The sequence below is a fragment of the Herpailurus yagouaroundi genome, unplaced genomic scaffold (genome assembly GCF_014898765.1).
Source record: "Herpailurus yagouaroundi ecotype Mexico unplaced genomic scaffold, PumYag 77, whole genome shotgun sequence".
NCBI classification, from domain to species: domain Eukaryota; kingdom Metazoa; phylum Chordata; class Mammalia; order Carnivora; family Felidae; genus Herpailurus; species Herpailurus yagouaroundi.
Window position 1 is genome coordinate 1012826 of NW_024412388.1, and position 26139 is coordinate 1038964.

At 59.3% G+C, this 26139-nt stretch overlaps 1 protein-coding gene and 2 long non-coding RNA genes across 3 annotated transcripts in view; 1 reads left to right on the forward strand and 2 right to left on the reverse strand.

The window, feature by feature from the left end:
- On the reverse strand, positions 1-429 carry LOC121019420 (uncharacterized). Its single transcript, XR_005785577.1, has 2 exons — positions 302-429; positions 1-113 (listed from the first exon to the last, which is right to left on the reverse strand). It is a non-coding gene; the product is annotated as an uncharacterized LOC121019420 (long non-coding RNA).
- PRKCZ (protein kinase C zeta) overlaps positions 1-26139 on the forward strand; it is an 80840-nt gene that overhangs the window by 54041 nt on the left and 660 nt on the right. Inside the window, exons 5-14 of the mRNA XM_040458784.1 lie at positions 732-784; positions 3694-3882; positions 6717-6814; positions 17034-17120; positions 18825-18960; positions 19163-19250; positions 20817-20936; positions 21606-21685; positions 22066-22155; positions 25954-26069. Of these exons, the coding sequence (XP_040314718.1) occupies positions 732-784; positions 3694-3882; positions 6717-6814; positions 17034-17120; positions 18825-18960; positions 19163-19250; positions 20817-20936; positions 21606-21685; positions 22066-22155; positions 25954-26069 (1057 nt within the window). The remainder of the gene's footprint in view (positions 1-731; positions 785-3693; positions 3883-6716; positions 6815-17033; positions 17121-18824; positions 18961-19162; positions 19251-20816; positions 20937-21605; positions 21686-22065; positions 22156-25953; positions 26070-26139) is intronic.
- LOC121019415 (uncharacterized) lies at positions 12360-18937 on the reverse strand. The gene is made up of 3 exons (XR_005785575.1): positions 18806-18937; positions 13976-13979; positions 12360-12371 (listed from the first exon to the last, which is right to left on the reverse strand). It is a non-coding gene; the product is annotated as an uncharacterized LOC121019415 (long non-coding RNA).

Sequence of the window (26139 nt, forward strand, 5' to 3'; positions counted from 1 at the left end):
TTCATCTGTCTACCTGTCCACTCATCTATCCACTCACCATCCATCCATCCACCCCCCCTACCTATCCATCCACTTATCCATCCGTCCATCCATCCATCCGTCCATCCATCCTTCTGTCCATCCTTCCGTCCATCCATCCATCCATCCCCCCACCCCCCTACCCATCCATCCCCTTATACAATCATCCACCCATCCTTCTATCCATCCAACTATCCATCAATCCACCCACCTATCTATCCTTCCTTCCTTCCTTCCTTCCTTCCTTCCTTCCTTCCTTCTGTCCGTCCGTCCATCCATCCACCCATCCACCCACCCACCCATCCATCCATCTATCCCTCCACCATCCATCCCTCCACCATCCCCTCTTCTGCCCGCCTGCCCACCTATCCATCTGCACACTCTAAGAACAGTGTCTGGAAAGCTAAATACCACAGTCTTCTTGAAGAGTTGCTTCCACACGAATCGCTGAGAACATGTGTCACAAATGCAGGTTCCCAGGCTCCACCCACAGAGGTGGAGAGTCAGCAGGTCTGGGTGGGACCAGGAAGCTGCATTTTCTTATGACTGTGCGGTCAGCTGTGGCCACTCCGTGATTTCGCCCTGAATGCTGCAGACTTGGCCTGGGCCACCGGTGTCTCCAGAGGATCGAGGGGCCCTGGGTTCCCCTGTGTGTCAGGCTCCATTCCTGACAATGCCTAGAATGCCCTGTTTTTTCTTTCTCTCTTCACTAGTTGCTTATATTTCTTCAAGCCGGAAACATGACAACATTAAAGATGATTCTGAGGTGAGTAAATAAGATGGCTCGTTAGCGTTTCCCATTTTTTTTTATAAGTTCATTAGCTCGTTTCTGGGGCAGTTATGGAAATTTAAATAGGAACCAGACAGGCTTGGGAATGCTAACCTGTCTAACCTCACCGTAAGCGAGGGAGTGGTCTGCGGACACCTAGGGTGACGTTCATCAGGGCTTCAGGATGGAGTCCCACGGAGGTTCTGGAGTTTCGCGCAGAAGGGATCTCCAGAGCATTAGGTGGACAGAGAGCGAGCGTGTGCAGCTGACAGGAGCCACTGCTCAGTGGCAGACGTGAGGGTGCAGCGTTCACTGCATGGTTCTCTCAGCGACGGGGAACTGGGGGATGAGGTGTCATTGGCCAGGTCTGTGTGAGCCCAGGCCGCAGGCTGGTGTGAGCCTGGGTCAGGGGACCTCTCTGACCTCAGAATCCTCTTCCGTCCAGTTTGGATAATGATCACTCCTGGCACACACAGGAAGCTTTCCACGACACCAATCAGTGGTGGCTCTTTCCGCATCGGTCCAGGGTGGCACAGGCCATCCCCACCCCCACAAGGGAGCCCCCAGGCTCTTCGGCTTTGAGAAAAGGAGGGAGAGCTGGTCCCTGGCGGGTGGGGTCGCTAGCTTTTTATTGTCTCCCGGGGTCCACGTGGAGGAATCACCCTGGACTGTTCTTGCCCTTTGAACCGTTTCGGGCGTGTTTATGGCTGGGCGGTCCAGGGTCAGAGGTAGATTGATAGACTCTTGCCGAATTTGCTAGTGACTTGTTCTCCCCTCACTCCTAAGGTTCAAACGTTGCGTTTTCTCCTGTCTCCTGTCACAGGACAGGCGTCCCCGTCACTGGGAAATTGGCACCTCAGGAAGCAGCAGGATGTTGGCACTGCCCTCGTGGGGCACGGGGCCTCTGGCTTTGGGGGACGGGGTATGCAGTATGGCGAAGTTAGTCTGTTGGGGGGCAGTGAGGAGTGGGTGGGCGCCGGCCCAGAACCTGCCTGCAGAAAACAGGCTGCTGGCCTGTCATGGCTCAGTCTTGCTGGGGCACGTCCTTTATGAATCCCCCAGAGGCTCTTTGGGGCGCAGATGTGGCAACACCTGCTGCGGGCTCAGTCTCCCCAGTGCCCCCTCTCTGTCCAGACAGCGGAGTGGGCCCAGGGCTTACGGGTCTTGAGCTGCACCTTTTGTCCGATTTTATTTGCATCAGACCCTCCCTTGATTTGTCTGTTGTACTGTTTCCACACCACCGAGCAGTTCTCCAAGTCTTGGGGGACCCTGACCAGGTGTCCTACAGTTCGCTGCATTCTGACCCCCCTCTGCCTGGAGCTAGTGTCAGACCCCAAAGGGAAGGGCTCAGATACCATTCACGCATCTAGGTGGCCGGCCACCTGCGTGTGCTTCTGACCAACCAGCTGTAAATCGGGGGTTCCCACGACCCTTTCCTTGGGTTCAGTTAATTTGCTAAAGCGGCTCACAGGCCTCAGGGAAATATTTTGCTTCCTGGATTCCTGGTTTGTGATAAAAGGAGATCACTCAGGAACAGCCGGATGGAGGAGGTGCACGGGGCCAGGGCTGGGGGAAGGGGGTGGGGTGTCCGTGCTCCGTCCAGGCCAGCTCCCCGTGTCACCAACCAGAAGCTCTCCAGACGTGGTCCTTTTGGGTTTGTGTGGAGACTTCGTAACAGGGGCGTGACTGATGAGGCCTTGGCCATTGGAAAATGGGCCCAACCCCGGCCCCTCTCCCCTCCCCGGAGGTCAGGGGGTGAGGCTGAGTTCTGACGCTCTATAATAAGCAGGGGTTGGTAATCACCTCCATCGTTAGGTGGCCTGGGCTTCTCAAAAGTTGTCTCATTAACATAAAAAAATGCATTTTCTGTGAGGTAGGGAGCTCCAGGGGTGTTGGGAACTCTGTGCCAGGAATGGGGCTGAGACCAACATATTTGTCAGTATAAATCCCAGGGTCACGATTTACTCCTTCTGTCCCGGGAAACCTGCTGCTGCCCTTTTGTGTTCCACCCTGGCTTTGGACTGAGATTTTCGGCTCGGCCCTGTGTGTGGCCGGCTCTGGGCGGTCGGTGGGGCATCAGATGATTCCAGTGAGTGAGGAGAAGTCACACAGACTCCAGTTTGCAGCCTCCGTCCACAGAACCTCAGGACAGCTCTGCCTTGCTGGGACCACAGCTTTCCCAGAGTACCTGAGAAATGGCGCCCAGACTTCCTGACTTTCCTTCCTGGTCATTCCCCGTCTGGGATGAGTCAGGAGCACTTAGTTACCCCCTGCTTCCCCTACGGATACCCTTGCCAGAGACAGTTCTTAGGAGGGAGGCTTCTGTTCTTTAAAATTTTTTTTCAACGTTTTATTTATTTTTGGGACAGAGAGAGACAGAGCATGAACGGGGGAGGGGCAGAGAGAGAGGGAGACACAGAATCGGAAACAGGCTCCAGGCTCTGAGCCATCAGCCCAGAGCCTGACGCGGGGCTCGAACTCCCGGACCGCGAGATCGTGACCTGGCTGAAGTCGGACGCTTAACCGACTGCGCCACCCAGGCGCCCCGGGAGGCTTCTCTGTTCTTAATCGGATCACCTTTCTGTTTCATTATGTATTTCCAGGAGTCCGACCTCGGTGCTTTGCCGATCTCAGCTAGTTCTGCTCTGTAGCCCCTGGGGGAGCCTGTCCTGGGGAGGCCGGCCCCCGTCACCCACGTGCCCACAGAGGGCCGCCTGTGGCTGGCGACTGGGCCACGGTCTGCAGAAATGACGGGCTTTCAGAGTGGCAGGACTGGGGTGGTCTTCGGGGCACAGAGTCGGGGCCCGTGAGCAGAATCGTGCCCTGAGCTCCAGGCCAGGCGCAGGGACTCGTCACCCTCCGCGGGGAGGGGTCCCGCCCTTTCCCACGTTCTGTCTCGCCCTCAGGACCTCAAGCCAGTTATCGACGGGATGGATGGAATCAAAATATCTCAGGGGCTCGGGCTGCAGGACTTTGACCTGATTCGGGTCATTGGGCGCGGGAGCTACGCCAAGGTCCTCCTGGTGCGGCTGAAGAAGAACGATCAGATGTACGCCATGAAGGTGGTGAAGAAGGAGCTGGTCCATGACGACGAGGTGAGGGCCGGCGCGGGCTCGCGCCTCCTTCGTGGGGACCTTCAGGCTCCCGTGTCTGTCCCGTCAAGGGGAGCAAGACACTCGTCACAAAATTCACCGCTGCGGCCATGTCCAAGTACACGTTTGTGTACACTCGGTGCCTCGTCCCCGCCGTCTCGTTCCGGGCCGTTGGCACCCCCGGAAGGAAGCCCGTGCGGCCGTTGCGCCCGCCCCCCGCACCACCCATCGGCCTCCTGTCTCTGGCCCTTGCGTGTAGTCAGAACTGCCCTGCCTGTTAAGCCTGAGCAAGACTCCATTTGGTGAGCAGACCACACGTGGTCTATGCGCTCACCTGTCGGTAGAGGTCGGGATTGCTTCCACCTTTTGGCGACTGTGATTCGTGCCGCCGTGAGTGTTCACGTACGGGCGTCTGCTCCAGGCCCTGCGTCCAGGTCTTTGGGGGTCTTCCCGGGAGTGGGGGCGCCGGGGCGCCGGGGCTCCTGGGGCTTAGCTATTCGAGGAGTCAGCAAGCGGTCCCACAGCAGCATTTCCCATTCCCACCAGCCACGCGTGAGGGTCCCGCTTTCTGCGCACCCTTTCCAGGAACTGCTGTTTCCTGTTCTTCGATTACCGCTGTCCTAGCAGGTGTGAGATGGCTGTGTGATTTGCACTCCCGTGGCGACTCGTAACGTCGCGCATCCCTCCGTGGGCCTCTTGGCTTCGTGGACGTTGGGTCTTTTTCTCTCGCACTTGAGTGCGGCTTCTACGTCTTTGGCTCACAGGTAGCAGTGGTCCTGTGACTCCCAGCCCTGTTGCGCATGAGGCAGCTCGGTGTGTGTGGGGCCAGAGCACCCAGGAAGGCTGCCCTGCCCTGGCCCCGACTCGTGGTTTGGAGGGAGAAGGCGGGGCTGAACTGGAGCTTTTACTTGCTCTGCTAGCAGGGTGCATTCGTGCAGTGCACGGACTGCCCAACTGGCCCTTGAGTGCTAAGCTCACAGGTGAGGAGACTGCGGCTCAGAGAAGCAGCGGCTTGCTACCGTCTTCACTGCTGGCCAGCAGCACTGCAGGGTGATTCCAGACGCCCCCTCCCAGCACCCTGGCCAACTGGAAAGTTAGTGGAATGTGTGAGGTCAAGTTTGTAGAATTGAAAGAAAAGGTCAGGAGAGACTTACTGCTTTGGTTCATGCTTGGCGTTTTCAGATCATCCCCTGGGGCCCAAGGTGTGGCGGTGGGACTTTTAGGTGGTCTCTCGAGAAGAGCGTGACTCTGGGAGTCAGTGAGTGGGAGCTGAATGTGTGTGAGTGTGTGTGCACGTCCACGTGTGTCACGGGCGTGTCGCTACGTGTCTGCCCGTGTCATGGGCGTGTCTGTGTGTGTGCAAGACTGCATGTCACATGGCTGCCTGTGTGCGTGTCTGCATCTGAGGGAGACCCCGGTGTCCGTGACCGTGAGTCTGGCCTGTGGACATCAGGTGTAGGGGCACCGCAGTGGGCTGAATGGTGACCCCTGAAAAGATATGTCTGCATCCTAATCCCTGGAGCCTGTGAATCTGGAAGTGGGGTCCTGGCAGATGTAATTAGGTTGAGGATCTTGGGGAGATCATCCTGGGTTATGTGGGTGGGCCCTGAATGCAATGAGAGGCGTCCTAGAGAAAGAGTTGAGACAGACAGACAGAAGCAGCACAGACATCCAGGGAAGCCGATGTGGTGATGGAGGCACAGAAGAGTCAAGAACCCCCCACCCCCACCCCCCTTGGCCCACCCCCATGTCAGGCTTCTGACTCAGAACAGAGAGTACGAGTGGGGAAGTTTCCAGGCCCTGGAAACTCGGGAGCCTGGCAGCAGTGGAGTGGGAGACCCTGGCGGCTGGACTCTGGGGGAGGGGGGGAGGGGAGGGCGGGGAAGGGAGGCGGGGAGGGGAGTCTCGGCCACTCACCAGGGTTTTTGCCTGAGCACCTGGGGACCCAAGCCCCTTTGGAGCACGGATGGCGCAGGCTGGTCGGGCGCTGCGGGAGGCCTCCTCTGCAGTGCGAGATGCCCGCTGCGGCTACCCAGCACCCATCGCCCGAGCGAGTCTGGAGCTCAGGGAGAGGTGGGCTGGGAGCGCCCTGCACGGACGTCAGGTCTGCAGCCGGTGTGCACAGGGGGTCTTCTTGGGGAGAGAGGGGGCTCCAGACTGAGCCCAAGGAGGACGAATCCGACGTGGTCGTTGGTCCGCTGAAGAGTGCACTCTTTTGTTTGCAAAAAGCTTCAGGGACAGGCGGCGCCGCTCTGGACACATTCCTTTCCGTCTCGCTTTCTCAACCCCTAGGAGGAGAGGTTTAACCTGGAAGTTTGGGAACCTCCTCTACCTCTGCTTTTGGGGTTGGAATGGAATCAAAGCTGTGGAATCATTGTGGCTCTAGAGTAACTTGACTTTGCGGCTTTGCCCCCAAGTCCAGCGTGGACTGGGAGGGAGATAGCCTGTGGCAGGAGCTGGGCCGAGACATGGGATGGGATACTGGGGAATCCGCTTAAGCGTGCATCCTGTTTCCTCGAGTCTTAAGTGCAGATGATAATGCCCACCTGCCAAGGCTGCCGTGGGGAGCCCTTGAGGCAGTGCATGGAGAGCCTGCAACCCAGAGGCCAGCACAGAGCTGGCGGTGGAGGTGGAGGTGTGGTGACGGAGGTGCTGATGGTGATGATGGTGGTGATGGCGGGGGTGGTGATGGTGATATATCTCTTAGTGGGCCTTTTCCTTTCCTGGGTGCACTGTCTTCTTGCAAGCAGAGGTGAGAGACATGTCTCTCTTGCCCCCCTTCTCCAGGATGAAGGGTGTTTGGGAGCCTCATTAACACACCCTGGTTTCTATTTCAGGATATTGACTGGGTACAGACAGAGAAGCATGTGTTTGAGCAGGCATCCAGCAACCCTTTCCTGGTCGGCTTACATTCCTGCTTCCAGACAACAAGTCGGTAAGAAAAAGAGTGTGTTTCTAAGAGTGCTGCTTTCTGAATTGAACTACGTGGAAACTGAGTTGGCATAAGGTTTTCACTATCGTATGTGAGGTCCTCTGAATTGCAAGCATGGGGCTTTTTCTTTGGCTCATCAGACTAGCTTTGTTATTCTCGTTAGCTGGTGTCATATTAAGTAAATGTCATGCATCTGAACCTAAATTATTTCACTGCATTCATAAAATATTTAATGAAAACATCCCACTGAGTTGAGTCTAGGCGTATATGCATTGGGTCAGGTGTTGGGATGCCACTGTGGGCAGGAGGTGGGTTTCTGTGCTTATAGGTCTTACCGACAAGCAGAATGAATGAATGAATGAATGAATGAATAAATAAATAAATAAATAAATACCAACGTCTTCGCTCATAAACTTAGATATATAGGAATCCTGCTGTTTTAAAAGGCCTGGGTGGCTCAGTTGGTTGAGCATCCGACTCTTGATTTCAGCTCAGGTCATGATCTGACAGTCATGAGATCAAGCCCTGCATTGGGCTCCACGGCGCAGAGGCTGCTTAAGATTCTCCCTCTCCCTCTGCCCCAACCCCACTCGTGCCCGCTCGCTCGCTCTCTAAAACAAAATAAAACAAAAACTTAAGCTAAAATAAAAGGCTTCAAAACTACTGGTCTAGGATAGTCAATACATATTTAGAATTCTTTTCAGCCAGTTGACTTGAACTCACCCAGTTTGTTTATTTGAAAAATTATTGACCACATTCTGTGTCGGGGTCTTCAAGACCACCCCCAGGTTCAGTGATTTCGTAGGAGAACTCATGGGACCGGCACATAGTAGGACTCAAGGTGAAGATTTCTTGCTGTGAAAGGGTATAAAGCAAAACTGGCAAAGGAAAGAGACGCCTGGGGCCAACTCAGGAGAAAAGCAGGCGGGAGATTCTGAGGGCAGAGTCACACAGGATGCCCGTGCTCGTCCAGCAAGGAACTGTGACAGCTTGGGGTGGCTACTGGGGGCCAACAAAGGGACGCCCTCCACCTGGCACATAGCAGAACTCTGGGCTGCCGGAAGGCGAGCAGGTGTTGAGCAGAAAGCGTACTGTTGGTGCCCCGCGGGGCCGCCCTCCCTGATCTGTGGCAGGAGCTACTACCGGGCAAGTCAGCCGAGGGCCAGCCTTGCAAGCAGGCCTTTCTGAGGACAACAGCGTCTGTCCCGCTCGTGGTAACTCAGCTCAGCTGTAAGTCAGGCCGGCGACTCCTACGGTCCCACGTCCACCCGCAACTCCCTCCTGACTTTCAGTCCCCTGGCCCACCTGTACTGGCTGCCACCTGTGTGTCCAAAGCACCTGGGATAAATGACCTTGTCCTTGTTCCCTCCCTGGGTCTCACTGATCGCACCTCCTCAGTGTGTCTCAGATTCCTCTGTTCTCTCCAGCCTGAGCCCCGGCCTCTCTGGGGCCTCGGGTCTCTGTTCCCCCACGTCGCGCCCAAGCCATGTTTGGAAAACACAGGTCCAGAGTGTCTTTCTCCTGCCTCAAAGCTTCTCTGGCTACTTTCCCAGTCGCTTCTGCGATACGATCCGGGCTCCCCGGCATGTGGATGAGGTTGCTGTGACCGGGCTCCACCCTGGCTCCCCCCGCCCCGTCCCTTTGCCACTTTGCCAGGTGGTCTCGGCCCCTCCCACCTCCCCTCCTGCCCGAGAGCTTCTGGAAACGCCCGGCAGTCACAGATTCCCTTTGTTGTGTTTCGGTACATTCTCTCCATGCGTCCTTTTAGCGCTGGCCGCAGCCTCTGGGAATCGTGGAACACGCCCAGGGGAAGACAGCCCATCCCAACCGTATCCTTCCCGAATGGCGAGATTCCAAAAGACTTGTGTTTTGGTTAATTTCTCTCTACGAACCGCGGGGATGTGGATGTGGGAGGCCAGACTTCCAACTTCACTCCCATTTTTGTTGCCTGGAGCACAGCCCTCTCTGCCCCCGGAGATGGCCTGGGGTGTCATGTGCCCAGGTGCACTGCTTGTCCGTTCCGTGTCTCTCTGTGACCCCTGTGACACAACCTCACGCCCCACCGCTTTTCAAACGGACATTTAGAAGAGCTGTTTACAGTGTTCGGGGGCGGGGGGCAATAATTAACGGGCACGACAGGTTCGTCTCTCATTTTCACAGGATCTGTCAGTCTGTCTGGAAGCACCAAACGCTTGGCTGCTTGGGCTGGGGCATCTGTCCTGAGCTGTGTTCACGTACCTGCCTCCCCGACTGGCTCTGGCTCCGGGGCAGCAGTGGTGCTGGGCGGTTTTGTGTCCTGAGCACTTGGTTAACACCTGGCCCCTCGGAGGCAGGCGTGGAGTTTAAAGCATGTTTTGTGAACGTACAATCAAGTCCCTGGTATGGGGATAAGAGAACGTGACTCACACATCAGCGGGGGTCACAGGTGTCACAGCCGGCTCGGAGGAGAGCTCCAGGTCCCGCGCGCACCTGAGCCATCCACGGCAGAGATGCGGACTCATGAGGGGAGAACCGCCTGGTTCCGGGCCCGGGGGCCCTGGGGTCCTTCCGGCAGACGGGCTGCCTCGCAAGTCGGCCTTGGCAAAGCCGCTTACACAGTTGGGAGGTCACCCCGATTCGCCGAGAGACCCCCTAGAGCAGAGAGCTGGGAGGACTCATGCACACAGCCCCCGGTTTTCTGCCTGGAGGCCCAGCCCCACTGTCGGCGGTGCGACCTCGCACGGGGTTGCCTCTCTGTGCCCCAGTGTCCTCTGGGAATGGGGCTGCAGGGCTGCTGCCTCGTGGGGCTCCTGTGGGATTAGTAGGACACGGAGCTGTCGACACGGGCCCAGCCCGTGGCCGCCTGGGCGTGGACGTGGGCCCCTGTGAGGGCCTCTGTCCACGTGGGTGCTGTGCCTTTGAACAGAGGCACCGCCAGCGGGGTGTCGGGGCCCCGAGGGACAAGCAGCCTCCCTGTTGCGGTCGGGTGTCTGTGAGCACTGTGCCCACAAACCCTCCCGCCAGCAGGACCCCCCCAGGGACTAAAGTCAGGAGCCGTGCCGAGGCCCCAGCGTGCGGGGTGGGGGCGGCCGCGGGGACAGGACCCTTGGGGGCAGCAGCGCCCACCGACACCGCGGGATGATCAGCCACCGGAGCTGTGGCCGCCTCTCGGGGCGGCTGCGTCCGTGCTCGTGGCTACACGGAAACCCCAAGTTTTACGGCTCGGCAATAATATCGCCGCGGACGTCACGAAACAAGTGCAGTCGTGTTGTGATACAAAATAAACACCTGCGTCGCGGAGGGACCACGTCAGCGCTGCACCGACCGCCTGTCTTCCAGCGAGCGGCCAAAATCAACTGCAAAGTTGCCTCAACAGGAACTGCTTCTGTTTGAGCCGTTCCAGGAAAAATGGGCTAACGTGGCTATTTTTAGCAACCCCCCCCCCAATGAAGTTGTAGTCTGGGGACACTTTTCTCACTTCGCGGGATCTCAGATCTCAGATGAGCACGCTGCCGTTACACCGTTCGCAGTTAACTGGCTGTTCTGTGTGCCTCGGTTTATCGTAGTACCCTCACTCCGCGTGGGGGGTGTGCTCGCTCGGAAACAGAAGGAGCCTGTTACACCCTTGTTTGTTTGCGGAAGAGCCTCGTGCGCTCTCCGCGGACTTAGACACTCGAGTGAATTGCTCTTGGTTCCAAGTGGTGTCTAGGTATTAAATGCCACTTAGCCAGTCTTATTCTGTGTGCTCTTTATAAACTGCACTCGAATACTTGCCTGGAGCTCTGGAGAGATGTCAGCCGGGACTCAGTAATGGCCCCGGCTCGAGGAGGGACCGCAGTGCGTGAGCGACGGCCCGGGAAGGCCCTGAGAGCAGGGGTGAGGAGGGGGCTGGAGCTCGGCCCTAGCGCCTCTCCGTGGGGCAGGTGGCAGGGATGTGTCCCAGGTGAGCTGGTGTGTGTCAGGAAGGAGCAGGAGACGACTTGTAGATGTAAGGGGCCATCCCGAAGCTGTGCACAACCATTTAGGCTCCGGGGAAACCGAGGCGACGGCAGTTCCCAGCGAGGTGGTGTTGTGCTGGGGAAGCCCGAAGCCTAGTCCCCGGGAGGGTTGGCAGCGTGGGGTCAGGGCATGAGCAGAGGCCCTGTGGGCACACGGAGGCCTGAAGGGAAGGCTCAGAGCGGAGCTGGGGATGAAGTGTGTTGCCCGATGCCAGGCGGGATCCCCAAGCAGCCCCGAGAGTGCGGGAGAGCTCGCGTGCAGCACGTGGTTGTGCACACGGTGGAGGCCGGGGGATGGTTGGGAGGCGAGAGGCGGCTGAGTAGAAGCAAACGGTGTCCCTGGGGGCTGGGGGAAAACCAGGCTGCCTCAGGGCCATGGGATCAGAGGGAGGCCGAGAGATCAGAGGGAGGCCGTGAGCGGGGCAGGAGCATGGGTGCCTCCCCTGTGAGCGCGTGAGCCACCATGCATTCAAATTACAATACGCTTGTCAGAGTCATGATTTAATGTGAGCCTGGAATTAAAGAAGCAGGTGTCACGTGGGGGGGGGGGGGCAGAGCCATCGATGCATTTGCTCCTTTTGTACCTGGACCGTCCGAAAGGGTTAAGATTTGGCCCCGACCCGGTTCCCACGGTGGGACTGCCTGGTCCCTGGACCCCCCAGCAGGGAGGGCATAGTGGGGGGAGGGTCGTTCAGTCCCACCTGCAGGAGGTTTTGGGGGGCTCTCCGCTTTACCTTCACAAGCCCAGGTAGACGGCACTGCTTTTGGAAACATCGAGGGCAGTGTTGATGGACCGTCCCGAAGCCCCGAATGGTGAGGGGCCCTCAGGGACCAGTGTCCGTCCCCAGGGCCTCAGGGCCGAGCCCTCCTGCCACCGGGGACCATACACTGCTCTTGTGTGCAAGCGGGTGGTTGTGTCTTCCTCATCCAGAGGCGACTGGCCGCTTTGGGGCCAGGACAAGTTGGGGGCAGGCACGTTATCGCCGTGTGCTTGAGGACAGAGGAGCCTGGGCGCAGGCCATGCTCTGCGGCATCCTGGGACTGCCCCCTCAGCACCTGGGGACCTGACTTGGATGAGGCCATGAGGCCAAGTCATCCTGGCCCAGGACAGTTCTCACTCGGGCTCAGACAAACCCAGGGCTCCTCGTGTCCAGGAAATTGTCAGGACAGACTGTGACCTCAGAGGCCACAGAAAAGAGTAGCTTCTTTTAAAAACTTTATGCAATTTTATTTTTCTATTTATTTAGTTATTTAAAGCCATCTCCACGTGGGGCTTGAACTCACGACCCCGAGATCAAGAGCCACACTGTCTCCCGACTGAGCCCTCCAGGTGCCCCTGTGCAGTCTTAAAATGCAGAGAAATGCCGGTGGAGGGGAGACAACTCAGCGGACCCCCAGCACCCTGGATTTTCACTGTCACGCTTTTGCGTCTTATTTTTTTCTTTCTGCTGTTTGCTTTTTGACGTGGGTACAGTTTTCTCCGTGCAGAGTCTCCACTCCTTGGTGTCGTTCCGGCCCGAGTTCTTTCCTCCCCGCAGAGCGGCCGGCTAAGCTTCGCGCCCTCCTGGCTTTTCAGACGTGTGCTTAGAACGCTGGTAGACAGGAGGCCGCCCCTCGCTTCCCGTCCACGCGTCTGTTCACCTCTTTCTCTGATGACGCGGCCCGTGCTGCCTCGCGCAGGCGGCGGGTGGCAGTGGGCGAGCCTGGCCTCTTCCCGACCTCGTGGGAGTGTTCTGATGTTTGCACCGTGAGCGCATCGGCAGCTGCTGTGGGAAAAGTGGCACCAAGCCACCTGACGAGCGTCACACAGACACCTGCTCTCGCAAGAGGCTGGGGAGGTGGGGGACAGCAGAGGCCGGTGTCCCCACCTGCGGCCGTCACACCGGGCTCTGCATCTGCAGAAGGGGAGCCTCGCCTGCCGGAGCCGTCCCCTCCTGATGCTTGGACGACTGTCACCTGGTCTCCTCCGGGGCCTCCCCCGGGAACCTGGGCTACAGTTTGTGGGCTCCCAGCCCCAGGAGTTGCATGAAGGTTCCGGACAGGCTGAGAGCGGACAGGCCAGTAACCAGCAGGGATAGTGGCCTTGTTTCTAGTTTACCGTCCAGAAAGAACGTGGCCGTGGGTGCCCGGGTGGCTCAGTCGGTTGAAAAGCAACCTGAGTCAGTTCAGCTGAGGTCGTGACCTCCTGTTTTGTGAGTTTGAGCCCCGCGTCGGGCTCCGTGCTGACCTGGGAGCTTTCTTGGGAGTCTCTCTCTGCCCCTCCCCGCCCCCCACACAATAAATAAACATTTTATTTATTTTTTATTTATTTATTTATTTTTTTTCAACGTTTATTCATTTTTGGGACAGAGAGAGACAGAGCATGAACGAGGGAGGGGCAGAGAGAGAGGGAGACACAGAATCAGAAACAGGCTCCAGGCTCTGAGCCAGCAGCCCAGAGCCCGACGCGGGGCTCGAACTCACGGACTGTGAGATCATGACCTGGCTGAAGTCGGACGCTTAACCGACTGCGCCACCCAGGCGCCCCAATAAACATTTTGAAAATAAAGAATAAAAGTAAAAGGGAGAAAGGACGTGTCAGTGTCCCCACCATGTTGGGACGCAGCCGTTACTAAGCCCCTGAGCTGTGCCGTCACGAGGTACACGTGGGGTTGATGTTTGCTTGGCTCCCTGGCGGACAAGGCCACGTGCATGCATTATTGTCAATGTGCTTTTAGATTTGGTTTGCGGGTGGTTCTTCTAGGAGTTTTCACCAATATCCGTTCTGTACGCTTCTTGCGCCGTCCTCGCTGGATTTTTGAGTTTTCTCTTGTATTCTCTAGAACATTCTCAATTGCGCTGGCGTCTCTTGGCAGGACCTCGCGAGACGCCTGGGGCTGGGGCTGTGGAAGGAGCCGCCTCCCCCTCTGCCTGCCAGCTTTTGTTCACATGACTTTTACGTTTTCCTGGCGGGAACGCGCTCCCGCCGGCGTCCTGTGGCCGCTTCGCGGCGGTGGCCTCTCCTGCTTTGCTTTGCTCCGTTCTGTGCGCAGGTGGCCTCCTGAGCCGTTGTGTTTCCCTCTCCCGGGTGAGGACGCCTGCCCCAGCTCGGCCCCTGCGTCCCCGGGCCGAGCCTCCAGGCCCCAGCCACGGGTGGGTGTGTTCTGGAGTGTCTCCCGCTCCGGAAGCTTCCGCCTTTTGCCGGCACCTCTCTGCCATCATCGACCAGCCCGGTCCTGGGGGGCTCACCGGCCTTGCCTCCTGCCTCCCCTCCTTGCCGTTCACCACGAGTTCTTCTTTTCCTCTGTCCCCCGAGCGGCTTCTCCTTCCTCCCGGGACCGTTCCCTCGCGGGGAGGGGGGGGGCGACGGCCCCCGTGGTGTGCAAGCGAGGCTTCTGAGCCTGGGGTCTCGGTGCCCCGGCCTCGTGTGACATCAGGTCTCGTCGACAGCGACCGTGACCCCGAGGGAGTCCTTTAGCCTTGCACGCCCCGGCCTCCCGCGTGTGAAGTAGGGGAGGGGTAGAGCTTTGCCTCTCGGTCGCCGGGCAGACCGTTAAGGCGCGGATGTGCTGAGGTCACTGCCCGAGCTTCGGTGAGGCCGCACGAGTCCTCCTTATTTCTCCTACCAGGGGCCTGCACTTTCTCTCAGAGGGTCAGACAGTAAGGATTTTCACCTCTGAGGGCCGCTCGGTTCGTGTCGCAAGTGTTTGCCGTGGTGCAGGCGGCCCTACCCAGCACGGAGACACGACGCTCGCCAGTGTCCCGATAAAGCTTTATTTACAAACAGGTCGCGCCGGCCCCTACCTAGTTCATAGTATCACCTCCTGACCCAAGCTCGCTCTATCCTGTGGCATGGGTGTTTCCGTCTGACTGGTTTGGGGGGGGGCTGGGGGCTTTATTCCCCAGGGGTGGGGAGATGTGGGGGAGGGGGTGCTAGGTCCTCGGCTCTGAGGAGTGAGTGCACGCTGGGCTCTCGCTCTGAGGCTCTGTGGGGGTCCGTGGGGGTCCCATGCCTGGGTTTACTGCAGCCAGCGGGGCACAGCCCCTCGGTCCCCCTCTGGGGGGGGGGGTCAGGGCAGGGTTAGGCGCGGACCTGGGCTCCTCGGTCCTGCTTCCTTCCCTTCCTGGTGGCGGACACGCAGGCTGGGGGGAGTTGGGCAGAGGTTGGCCATCCGATGCTGAAGGGCCGCCCCAGGCCTCCTCCACCTGTCGCCGGCCCCCCTCTGGGTTGGGAGGGGCTGTGGGTGAAGGGACTCGTGCCACACGTGAGCTGCCCCGCGTGCCAGGCGCCCACTAGTGGGAGCTGAGCCCTGTGACTCTGGTGCAGTTTTGCTCTGAGGAAACGCCGAAAGCAGTCTTAGGTTGATCCGTAGACCAAAAAGGGAGGAAAACGTAGGTCTGCCGCCGCCTTGGCAAAGAAAGCAGAGCTCCTCCTCCACTGGGATTGGGGCTTGATCAGGTTTGCAAAGTGAACAAACCCCTCGACCTGGGAATTACCCCAGGACCACAGACCAGCCCAGCCTGGCTCCGCGTGCCCTCAGGTTCCCACGGCTTTTCTCTGGGTGGAGGAAGGAAAGAAAACTACCTTTGCTTCCACTGCTCCGTTTTTAAACGTCCCCTCCATTTTTCGGCTCCTTAAAGCTCCCGATGCTCTCCCCAGAGGTAGCGTCCCGTTATTCTCTCTGGCCGCGGCGTGGGTCTGCATCATCACCTGACGTCACCCCAGGCGGGCCGGGCCCCGCCCCAGCGGCGTTTCCCGGGGAGCCCAGCGTTGGGGTGAACGTCGCTGCGGGGGGTGCAGGTTGTCAAGGGAGCCGTATCGCCTGGGGACGTGATTCCTGGTCCTTGTGGGAAATCTCTGCCCTGCATCTGAAGTCACCCTCGGGGTTAGAGGTCCGGGGGTCTCTTCCCAGGGGTCTGATGACCTTTGCCACACTTCCGTCCTGGTGGCCGCCTGGGCAAACTGTCAGAGCCAGACAGTGGCGTGAACCCTCTTGCCTCGGCTGCAGCGTGAATGCCAACACACACGTGAGCGGGCGAGGCTTTGTGCGGGGGGAGCGTCACAGACGCAGCCGAGTCTGTGGGGAGGTCCAGGTTTCTGCACCAGATGTGCCCTTTGGAGCAGGGGAGCAGGGTGAGGGTTGACTCGCCCCCCGCCATGGGCCGGGTGGCCGGGGCTGCTCGGGCCTGTTCCCATCTGCAGACTTACAGATTTCGGGCCGTTGCTCTTGTAAGTGTGTAAAGTGTGTGTCAGAACCTTGGTAGGTGGTCTGGAGCCCATCTTCTCCGGTCGTGTGGGCACCTGTGACCCTCCCACTCCCCGCCCGGAGGAACCATGATCTGCCCTCAACGGGGTGTTTCTGGAAGATTGTGCGTGAGTTTAACTTTGAAAACGGCATCTTACCGAATTCGAGAAAGAGGTCATGCAGTAGGAACCACGCGGTAGACGGCCTGGAGACTGGGACAGCGTGTGGTTTTAGTTTCTTAGTCGCGGGATCACACAGGGTCACTCGGGCCGCCCTGCCCAGCTGCCCCCAGGCCTCTCACCATGAAGTCACCCCTGCGCCAGGGCTGTCCGTCCGGTGTCCAGCTCCCCGCAACCTCGCCCGCCGTCCCTGGTGCCTGCTCACCGCCCCGCCCCCATCCAAACCTCCTGGGCTCCCGCCCGGCAACAGGGCACCTCCTTGTGCCTCCCTGGGGTCCACCCGGACTCGGCGGCCAGAGCGGTCACTCGCCGGACGTCGTCACCCCTCACCTGGCCTGTGCACCCGCACACCGCTCTCCTGTCCCCTCTGCCCCCGGGGTGGCCCTGCAGCTCCATGACCTGCGTCTGCCCTCTTGGGACACCTTCCCCAGCCACCTGTGCACGTGGTGCCCTCCCTTCCCGCAGTGGCCTCCGCCCCCGCCCCTGCCATACCGTCACCTCCTTTACCCTAAGGCCTGCTCCGTGGGGGGAGTGCTTGCTCCTGTGCTGAGGGACACGAGCGGCTGAACGGGATTGTCCCGGTGTTCTCTGTTGGAACTGAGCGCACGCCCCCCAGGATGTTGCTCCAGTGACCCAACTCTTCAGGCTGGGCCGCATTCCTCACCCGCGAGAGGGGTCAGGTGACCCAGGGGCCTCCCTCCTCATGGGAGGGGAGCTGACATGCCCTCAGCCTGGCTCAGCGTTCCTGGTGCCGGGGCTTCCCCACGTTGAACCCCCGCTGGTGAGGTCCGCACGGGTCGCCCTGGTGTCTCAGCCCCAACCACCCTCTGTCTCCCTCCAGGCTGTTCCTGGTCATAGAGTATGTCAACGGCGGGGACCTCATGTTCCACATGCAGAGACAGAGGAAGCTTCCAGAGGACCATGCCAGGTGGGTGTGGGCAGGCGGGCACAGGCCGGCAATGAGCTGGGAGGGCCCCGGGGGGGGCACAGAAAAGAGGACGTCGCTGTCCCCTGCCGAGTGTCAGACTCCAGAGTCAGCTGGCACGTCGCCCGGAGAAGTGGGTGCTTCCTAGGCGAGTATGTGCGCACGGGGACACCGCCGAGCTGTTTTGCCTTTTTCCTGTTTCCAAAATGGGGGGGGGGCACACTCCTGCTGGGAACTCACCTGAGTGGGCATCATGGCCACCGCCTCTGGTTCTGGTTCACGGATGCAGGGCGATGGCTCTCGGAGGAGAAGAACCCATTTCTATTGAAGTGACAGTGACTCTCGGGGCCATCCACCCCGCCCGCCCTCCGCACCTCAGCCCTAAGTGTGAATCTCCTCTCCACCTCCTTCCTGTTTTCCATGGTTTTCCCTGCTCCTCCTCACCTCCCTTAAATCAACTCCATGCGGGGGCGCCTGGGTGGCTCAGTCGGTTGAGCGTCCGACTTTAGCACAGGTCATGATCTCACACTCCGTGAGTTCGAGCCCCGCTTCGGCCTCTGTGCTGACAGCTCAGAGCCCGGAGCCTGCTTCAGATTCTGTGTCTCCCTCTCTCTCTGCCCCTCCCCCACTCATGCTCTGTCTGTCTCTGTCTCAGAAATAAATAAACATTTAAAAAAAAAATCAATCCCATACAGTGATTTTGGTCACCTTACATCCTTTCCGGGGAAAGGCAAGTACTAACCCAGGAATGGCTCGCTCCCCACACAGTGGCGTTTTCTTTTTTATTTATTTTTTATTTTCTTAAAGTTTATCTATTTTGAGAGAGAGCGAGAGGGCACACGTGGGGGAGGGGCAGAGAGAGAATCCCAAGCAGGCTTCGTGCTGTCAGTGCAGACATGGGGCTTGATCTCACGAACCGTGAGATCAGGACCTGAGCCGAGATCAAGAATCAGATGCTTAACCGACTGAGCCCCCCGGGCGCCCCACGTTTTCTTTGATTGTGGTAGAACAGACGTAACCCAAAATACACCATTCTCGCCATTGTAAACGCACAGCTCAGGGACATGAGGCACATCCACACAGTCATGCGGCCATCCCCACCGCCCGCCTCCAGAACTTTCCATCTTCCCCAACTGATGCTCTGCCCCTGTGAAGTGCTGGCCCCCAGCCCCTCCCCAGTCCCCCCAAGAGACCTCGAGAGTGGAATCCTAGGCATGTGTCCTCTGAGGACTGGCCGACGTCCTCAGGCTTCATTGTTACAGCAGGCTCAGGAATGTTCCCTTGTATGGAGGGACCCCGTCTTGCTTACCCGCCCGTCTGACACTGCTCCCGCCTTTGGCTACGGTGACCGGGCCCTTCGGGACGCTGCGTCGTGCGGCATTCCCGTGTTAGCTTACTGAGGACCCTCCGTGCCGTTCTCCACGGGAGCGCCCACCGGTCGTGCTCTCACAGTCCACTCCACGTCCTCACCAGGATGGCTTACTTTCCGCCCGTCTCTGAGAGTGGCCATCCTAGGGGGTGTGTGGTGGTCCCGATCTGCGCTCCCCTAACGTCTGGGACGCCGAGCGCCTCTGGCGGTCTGATTGGCCCCACGTGCTGGGTTGAGCACGAGGACCCCAGGGCGTCGGGCGTCCCCCCAGCTCCCGCTCTGTCTGGACCCGGGCGTCTCGTCCAGGCGCCTCGTTGACTTCGCTCTGCTGCCCCCAGATTCTACGCCGCCGAGATCTGCATCGCGCTCAACTTCTTACACGAGAGAGGGATCATCTACCGGGACCTGAAGCTGGACAACGTCCTCCTCGACGCGGACGGCCACATCAAGTTAACGGACTACGGCATGTGCAAGGCGAGCACCCGGCCCCCAGGGCCACCCCGCCTGCCCCCGGAATTCACAGTCAGCATAGCACCGTGGCCGTCTCAGCCCCTCAGGGTCGGAGGTGCTGACTGCCCGGTCACCGCAGCCCGAAGGGGCCCAGGCAAGGCGCCTCCTGCTCTAACCGACCCCAGACGCTTTTCTTCCTTCCTGGTAACTGACTGTGTCCCCGCAGGAAGGCCTGGGCCCTGGCGACACCACCAGCACGTTCTGCGGGACCCCGAATTACATCGCCCCGGAGATCCTGCGGGGAGAGGAGTACGGTGAGCGGGGCTGCGGGACGGGGCTGCTCACAGGCACACAGCAGGCGGGTGTGGACGAGCACAGCCCCCCACCCCTGTAAGGGACCCCTGACCCCTCGGGGATGCGGGCGCGACGCAGAAGGTCAGGTTGACCTGCTGGGGCTGACGCTGCCGGGGGACCTAACCACGGACCCCGCAGCCGGGGAGAGCGGTTTTATTGACCAAATTACACCTAAAACACACAGCCCTCACTTTGTTCCCTCCTGTCACCCGCTGGCCTCCGCCCTATGTGAACCTGTGTGGCTCCCACGTGTCCCGGGTGTCCATTCAAGCGTCCCCTGGTGGAGGACACTGCGTGGGGTTCCTTTTGTCGAGGAGCCCTAAGGGGTTGGGAAGGAGGAAAAGCCACACGAAGCCACGAGCCCCCAGGCCTGGAGCCCCAGTTGGTGTCCTGCCCCCAGTCAGTGGGAGAGACACGGCTGTAAACCGAGCCAGCAGCTGTAGGTTACCCAGAATGCCCTGCAGCCCCTGCAGACCGTGAAGAGCGTGTCTGCACCTCTCCGTTCTCTGGGTTTGAAATGAAAACGAGATTACAGTGTGTGCGCGTGCCTGTGTTCGTGTGTGTGCCCCGGATACGTGTGTGTGTGTGTGTGTGTGCTCACATGTGTGATGCAGCTTTGTACATGTGTGCACACCCCACACCCTTGTGTCCTAGTGTTTGCAGTGGAGCACATCACAAACGTGTCATCAAGTGTTTTTAAACGTTTCTTTGCCGGAAATGAGGGCTGGCTGGCTGAGTAGCCAGACAGGGAAGGACAGCCAGTAGATGGGCAGGCCAGGTTGGAGAGTCTAGAAGCTGGCCCGGGACGGGATGGGGGCGACTGTCCCAAACAGTCTAGGGGCTGAGGGCACGACTGAAGCCAGGCTCTCCCACTCCCGCTGCCCTGTGCAATAGAATTGTTAACCCTGTCAGATTAACTGAAACAGTGAATATAGAAAGATGTGAAAAACGGGGTTTTGTTTTTTTTTCAAGTTTATTATTTTTTTAAGAGAGAGGGAGAGAGAGAGAATCCCAAGCAGGCTCCCCACGGTTGGCACAGAGGCCTATGCAGGGCTTGAACTCACGAACCGTGAGATCAGGACCTGAGCTGAACTCAAGAGTTGGACGTTTAACCGACTGAGCCACCCAGGTGCCCCTGAGTTTTTGCAGGCTTAGAGAAGGGATGTTTTTTCAAGCTCAGGTGAACCGAAGGAAGACGAAAAGAACGGCTGCCCAACAGGTGTGCTCAGTTTTACGCGTCTGTGTGGTCGAAGGGGCCACAAGCAGGTTCAAAGGCCAAACGACGATCTGGAAAACCAGCAAAGTGCCGAGTATAGAGTTAATGGTCCTGATGTGAAAACAGCTTTGCAACCAGTTAAGAAAGAAAAAGACCAGGGCCCCACGATGGTGGGCAGAGGGGTCACAGCGCCGGTCAGAGACGTGCACACCGCCCCACTCGGCTGCCTCCCTCAGCGGTTGGAGCACACCCATCCTGCAGCCGTGCCCCTGCCGACCGCCCGTGTGCCGGGCCTCTGCCATCCCTCCAGGGTTCAGCGTGGATTGGTGGGCACTGGGCGTCCTGATGTTTGAGATGATGGCCGGGCGCTCCCCCTTTGACATCATCACCGACAACCCCGACATGAACACAGAGGACTACCTTTTTCAAGGTGCGTGGGCCACCGGGCGTCTCTCAAGGGTTCAGGTGCCGCCCTCAGACTGTGCGCGCGGGTCTGTCCCCACCTCACGGAGCAGGTGTTTCCTCTTTTGGGGGGCTATGGATGGAAGAGTCCCGGGCTGGCCCCTGCAGTGCTACAGAAGCCACGTCCTCATAGACTGGCTCTCAGGGAGGCAAAGGCTGGGGTGGGAAGTGAGAGCCCCACCGGGAAAGACAGCCTGCCCTCCTGTAGCCCAGACTCCTCCCTGCCCCTGCCAGGTGTGCGCCCTGGAGGCCTGGGTGGGCGGGGCCACCGTTAGGGTCCAGGCCAAGGCCATCCGGAAGTGCAGAACACCTGCCTGCGGGATGCTGATGCCCAGGAACACAGGGTCCCCACGGCGCCCTCTGGCGGTCGTGTGTGGAGGCGCCCACGTTTGTGAGCACGCTCTTGGCTCCTGTGTGGTCCTGGGCACGTGTGACTATGCGCACATGGTGGGTGTGAGGGACCTTCTGTGGGTGAGAGGCCCTGCTGCATGGAGGGAGGAGGGGCCAGGGCCCTAAGAGCGCCCTGGACACTCTTGCTCAGAAAGGGTTTGGAGCTCCCGGGTAGCTGGGCAGAGCAAACACAGTAGGGAGCGTCGGGAGGGACACAGACTCCTCACCAGGGCCCCGATCGTTGCAGTAATCCTGGAGAAACCCATCCGGATCCCCCGATTCCTCTCGGTGAAAGCCTCCCACGTCTTGAAAGGATTTTTAAACAAGGTACACTGTGGCCGCCTGGGCTGACCGGGGCCCCGCGGGCACTTGTTTCCAGGGTCAGCTGCGGGACGCCTCGGGGTGGGTGTGAATCTCTGCCTCCCTGTTTGACCTCTGTCCCGTGAATCATCAGTTTTTAGTCACACTTGCCGAAACATGAAATGCGAAATTATGCCAAAGAGAAATTTAACGAAGCCTCCGGTGTTAGGGGTAGAATTTTTAGTGAAGGGAATGTCTGCTCATCACCGGGCTGGTTAAGATTGGCTGGAGATGATTGGAGGAAGCTCTTTCTATCCTGGAGGGAAGGAAAGCTGGTTTTCTCTTGCTGTGACTTGGGGCTTCTTTGCTCAATGCTGACATGTCCTTATTTGATCTCTGACCCCTAGGACCCCAAAGAGAGGCTCGGTTGCCGGCCACAGACTGGATTTTCCGATATCAAGTCTCATGCATTCTTTCGCAGCATCGACTGGGACCTGGTAAAGCACAAAAGACCCAGTTCCCACCCCACCTCTCCCCCGAGGCAGGGATGGGGGTGAAGGGCATGGTTCCTGCCGTCGTGAGGGTCTGGGCCCCGGAAGTGATTTGGAAACTCACCTGTTCACCTATAATTGACAGGGACCCTGTGGGGCCGTGATAAGCCCCTGGGATGGTGGTCCCAGGTGGTCCTAGGAGAAGTCCTGCCTGGGAGTCCCCTAGCACACGCTATACCGCCTCGGGTCCCCTTGGGGATGTCCTTGATCTGTGACCACACCGCCTGGTCAGAAATCCAGTGGTGGGAGCCAGCCCAGCGAGGGGCATCTTCTCTGGTTTCATAGTTGGTTTTCCAGAGCTGCCTTTCTTCCCGTCCCGGGCTGCTGCTAACAGCAAAGTGTGCAAGCCCTTCCGACCTTCGTGCCGTGGTTTCTGGTGCTAAAGGGAAATTGAACCAATTTTGTTTTGACACACATAGATGGTTGCAAGTTACTGAAATATAACCTTGAAAATATGCTCCTCTGAGGAAAAGGAGATTAGCTCACTAAGTACATGTTGAACTTGAGCTTGAACTAGATCACGTGAAAGCCCCTCTCTGGGGCAGTGTCGTGCCCCCCCCCACCGGCTGCTGTAGTGGCCCCGCGGCCAGCGCCGAGGACGACCCCCAGCCCTGTGGACGGAGAAGCTCTTGTCCGCTCCACCCGGTCACTGTCACTGTCACTTTCCAGAGGACAGTCATCTGTGCCTTTGTGGGGAGAAGGGCCAACCCCATTCTCAAGACCCTGGTCGCCCGCCCTGCCACACGCTGCCCTGTCGAGGCCCTGGCTGAGCTGTTTTCAAGACAGAATCCAGCCTCCCCTTCCTTGGGGTTATTAGACAAATACTTAGAACAATATTCAGAGCACACGCACTTTTTAACTAAGAAGCTGACTTTGAGGGGCGCCTGGCCAGCTCAGTCAGTGGCGCATGCGACTCTTGATCTCAGGGTTGTGAGTTCAAGCCCCACGTTGGGCATAGAGCCTACTTAAGAAAGGAAAGCTGAAGAAAGAAAAAAGGAACTGCCTCTGATGACTCCAGCAGCAGTGGGGAGGAGATCTAGATTCTGGCTGCTCTCTATCATCCATACAGCTCGGGACACACTGGAGGAGCGAGCTGCCCCCAGGCTAGGGTTAGTGATGGCCCCTTTCTGCTTTCAGGCCTGTCCCCCCACCCAGGCACCCACAGAACCCCTGGAGGGACCGCCCATGGCCCACGTGCCAACTGGCTAAGCTATGGCAGTGCCCAGTGCCCTCGCGCCCTGCAGAGGTTCCACGAAGTGCAGCCCCAGAAACAGGAAAGGCCTCTGTGGAAACCTCGCCCACTGCCCTGGGGCTCCGGCCAGGTGTCCGGACTCGGCGAGAGCCCTTTGATGCCACATCCCCTGAAGGTGGCATCTGCTCATTCTGACCGGTGCGCCCTTGCCGAAAGCCCCCTTCCTATCTCAGTTGGCCTGGGTCTCATCTCTAGGCCTTAACGGTTTTCCCAAGATCAGAAGGGAAAGGGTCGGGGGCGTGGACATGAAGTGAGGAGGTTAGTCTTTTATGATCAGAGTCCATGTTTATAAGCCACATTCAGACCCCAGTGGGCCCGCCCTTGGCTCTACCGAGTGAGGGACGGCCTGGCTGGCAGCCGCCGTTGCTACAGGTGCACATCTGCCGGAGCAGAAGCACGTGCTTTGCGTGAAGAGGGACACGGGGTCCAGGGCCCGGAGCCCCCGCAGGGCTTGAGGGGGTGCCGTTTTCGCCGAGAGGACTATGAGATAGTGGAGGGAAGAAGCATTTTGATGCAGTGGGTGCTAGAGTCCCTCTGCCTCATGGCCCCCAGGCCAGTCCCTGCTCCACACACGTGCTGTTGGGGGGTCATAGCCCAGAGCTGAGGAGACAGGGAGCAGTGGAGACCAGAGAAGCCCCGCTCAGAGATGCCGGAGCCCCGTCTCGCCACGGCGTGCAGCACCAGCCTCCCGCCGGGCTGGGGCTGGGGCTGGAGCCCTGCGGTCGGCTGGACCCTGCCCTGCCCCTCCCTTCTGCCCAGTCCTCCGGGACCCGGCCTCCGGGGCCTGTGCCTCTCCCCTCCCCCACTGCTGCCCTCCCAGCGGTCCCCTGCCCGGCTTCGCCAGAGGCAGCCTCCTCTCAGGCGGCACTGAGCCCCTCGATGCCCCTGGCACACTCTGCAGGGCCGTCCGCCTCCTTCAGCCCATCAGAACAGACCCACCCGGCCGCCACGGCGAGCCCCTTCCGGCACCTTCCTTCTGCTCTCACCCGGTGCGGCCAATCAGCGGCCGCCCCGGGAGGCACTCCAGGTGCACCGTTCTTGCTCCTGCTTTTGACTGAGGAAAGGGGGCCCGAGGGAGGCGGGGGGCGGGGGGCGGGGGGGGGGGAGAGGATCCCAGGTGAGCACCCAGGTGCGCTCGCTCCTTGATCTGACGTGACTTGCTGTTTAAATCTTATAGCAGCCAAGACCTAAGGTCGGGAGCTAGTTTAAGAAATGCCCCCCTTCCCACCTTTTGTGGGAAAAGACTTCGTCCTGACCAAAGAATTTGGGTAATTGCACAAAGGTGAGAAACTGCAAAATCCCCCCAGGCACAGCCCCATGGCAGCCCGTGCGTTTGGACACGGTGACCCGCTCTGGCTGCAGGGACAGCCGTTCTCTCTGCCACGCGCCCCTCCTGGCATCCTCTGGGTGACAGAAGACGCACGTCTCTGCCCTGTGACTGGCTGCCATGCTGGCCACATCCCTGTGCGTGTTGGTCAGCTGCCGGCAACGACTCACGTCTGAGACACCCTCATGTCCTTCACTGGCTGAAGCGGGGCCCGTGCTTGTCACATTCCGTGCCCGGAACAACTCCCCGTCACGTTGGTCTTGGACAGTCCCACGGCTGGCTCGGGGACATGTGGCGGCCCCCGCAGGAGGACCCGGGCTCAGCCCTTCCAAGGGCCCTCCAGGCCCCGGGAGCTGAGGGGTGGGGGCTGCACAGGGCTGGCTCCACGTGTGGCTACGTGGGAGGGAGGAGACCCAACGCGATAGATCCATGGAGCAGGGACCCTCGTCCCTCACTTGTGGCTCAGTGTTCTGGGGAACGTGCCTGGCCCAGCACTGGTAGGTGCACAGCACACACCTGGTGAGGGGGGAGGGAACTGGGCGTGTGACCGAGGGACTGAGCCGGCAGGCCCTCCCCACCCTCGCCCACGTGACATGCTGCTGAATGGCACCTGTCCTGGACACTCGTCTCTGCCCTGTGGCACAAGTGTGTCCCAGCCCCATAAGTGGTGAGCTGGAAGTCAGAGTCTGGATCCTGAGGAGTCCCGCTTCCTTCCTGGTGAGCACTGCGATTAGAAAGGCAGAAGGTCAACGATGGCTTTATGGCGAGGAAGGGCCTCGCGGGATGGGCACTCACCAGGCACCGGCGTGGGCAGTGGTGTCCCTGCCAAGTCCCTGCTCCTTTATGACCACGATTCCAAGATGTAAGAAACAGAAAAACTCCCCAGAGCAGCCTCCTTCGGGTTCAGTGGCAGGACCACTGGGCCCAGCGTGGCTCTGTCCCAGGTACCGCCAGCATTTTTTTAACTGGGTCAGGACTTTTCTGGCTTCAGATACGTTTTCCCAGATCTTGTGTTTAAGGGAATGGAAAAGTGGCATTCAGATACAGGACGTGTTTAAACCCCGTCTTCCTATTCCATTCTGTGACTTAAGTCCCTTCCAAAACCCAAATCCGGTGGAGACGACGCACAGTACACGGCTCTGACCTCTCGCGTTGTCCTTCCCAGTTGGAGAAGAAGCAGGCCCTCCCGCCGTTCCAGCCCCAGATAACCGACGAGTACGGTCTGGACAACTTTGACACCCAGTTCACCAGCGAGCCCGTGCAACTGACCCCTGACGACGAGTAAGGCCTCGGGAGGGTGGCGTGGCGAGGCAGGGGGAAGGCCGGGGCGGGGCCTGTTGGGCGCTGGGAG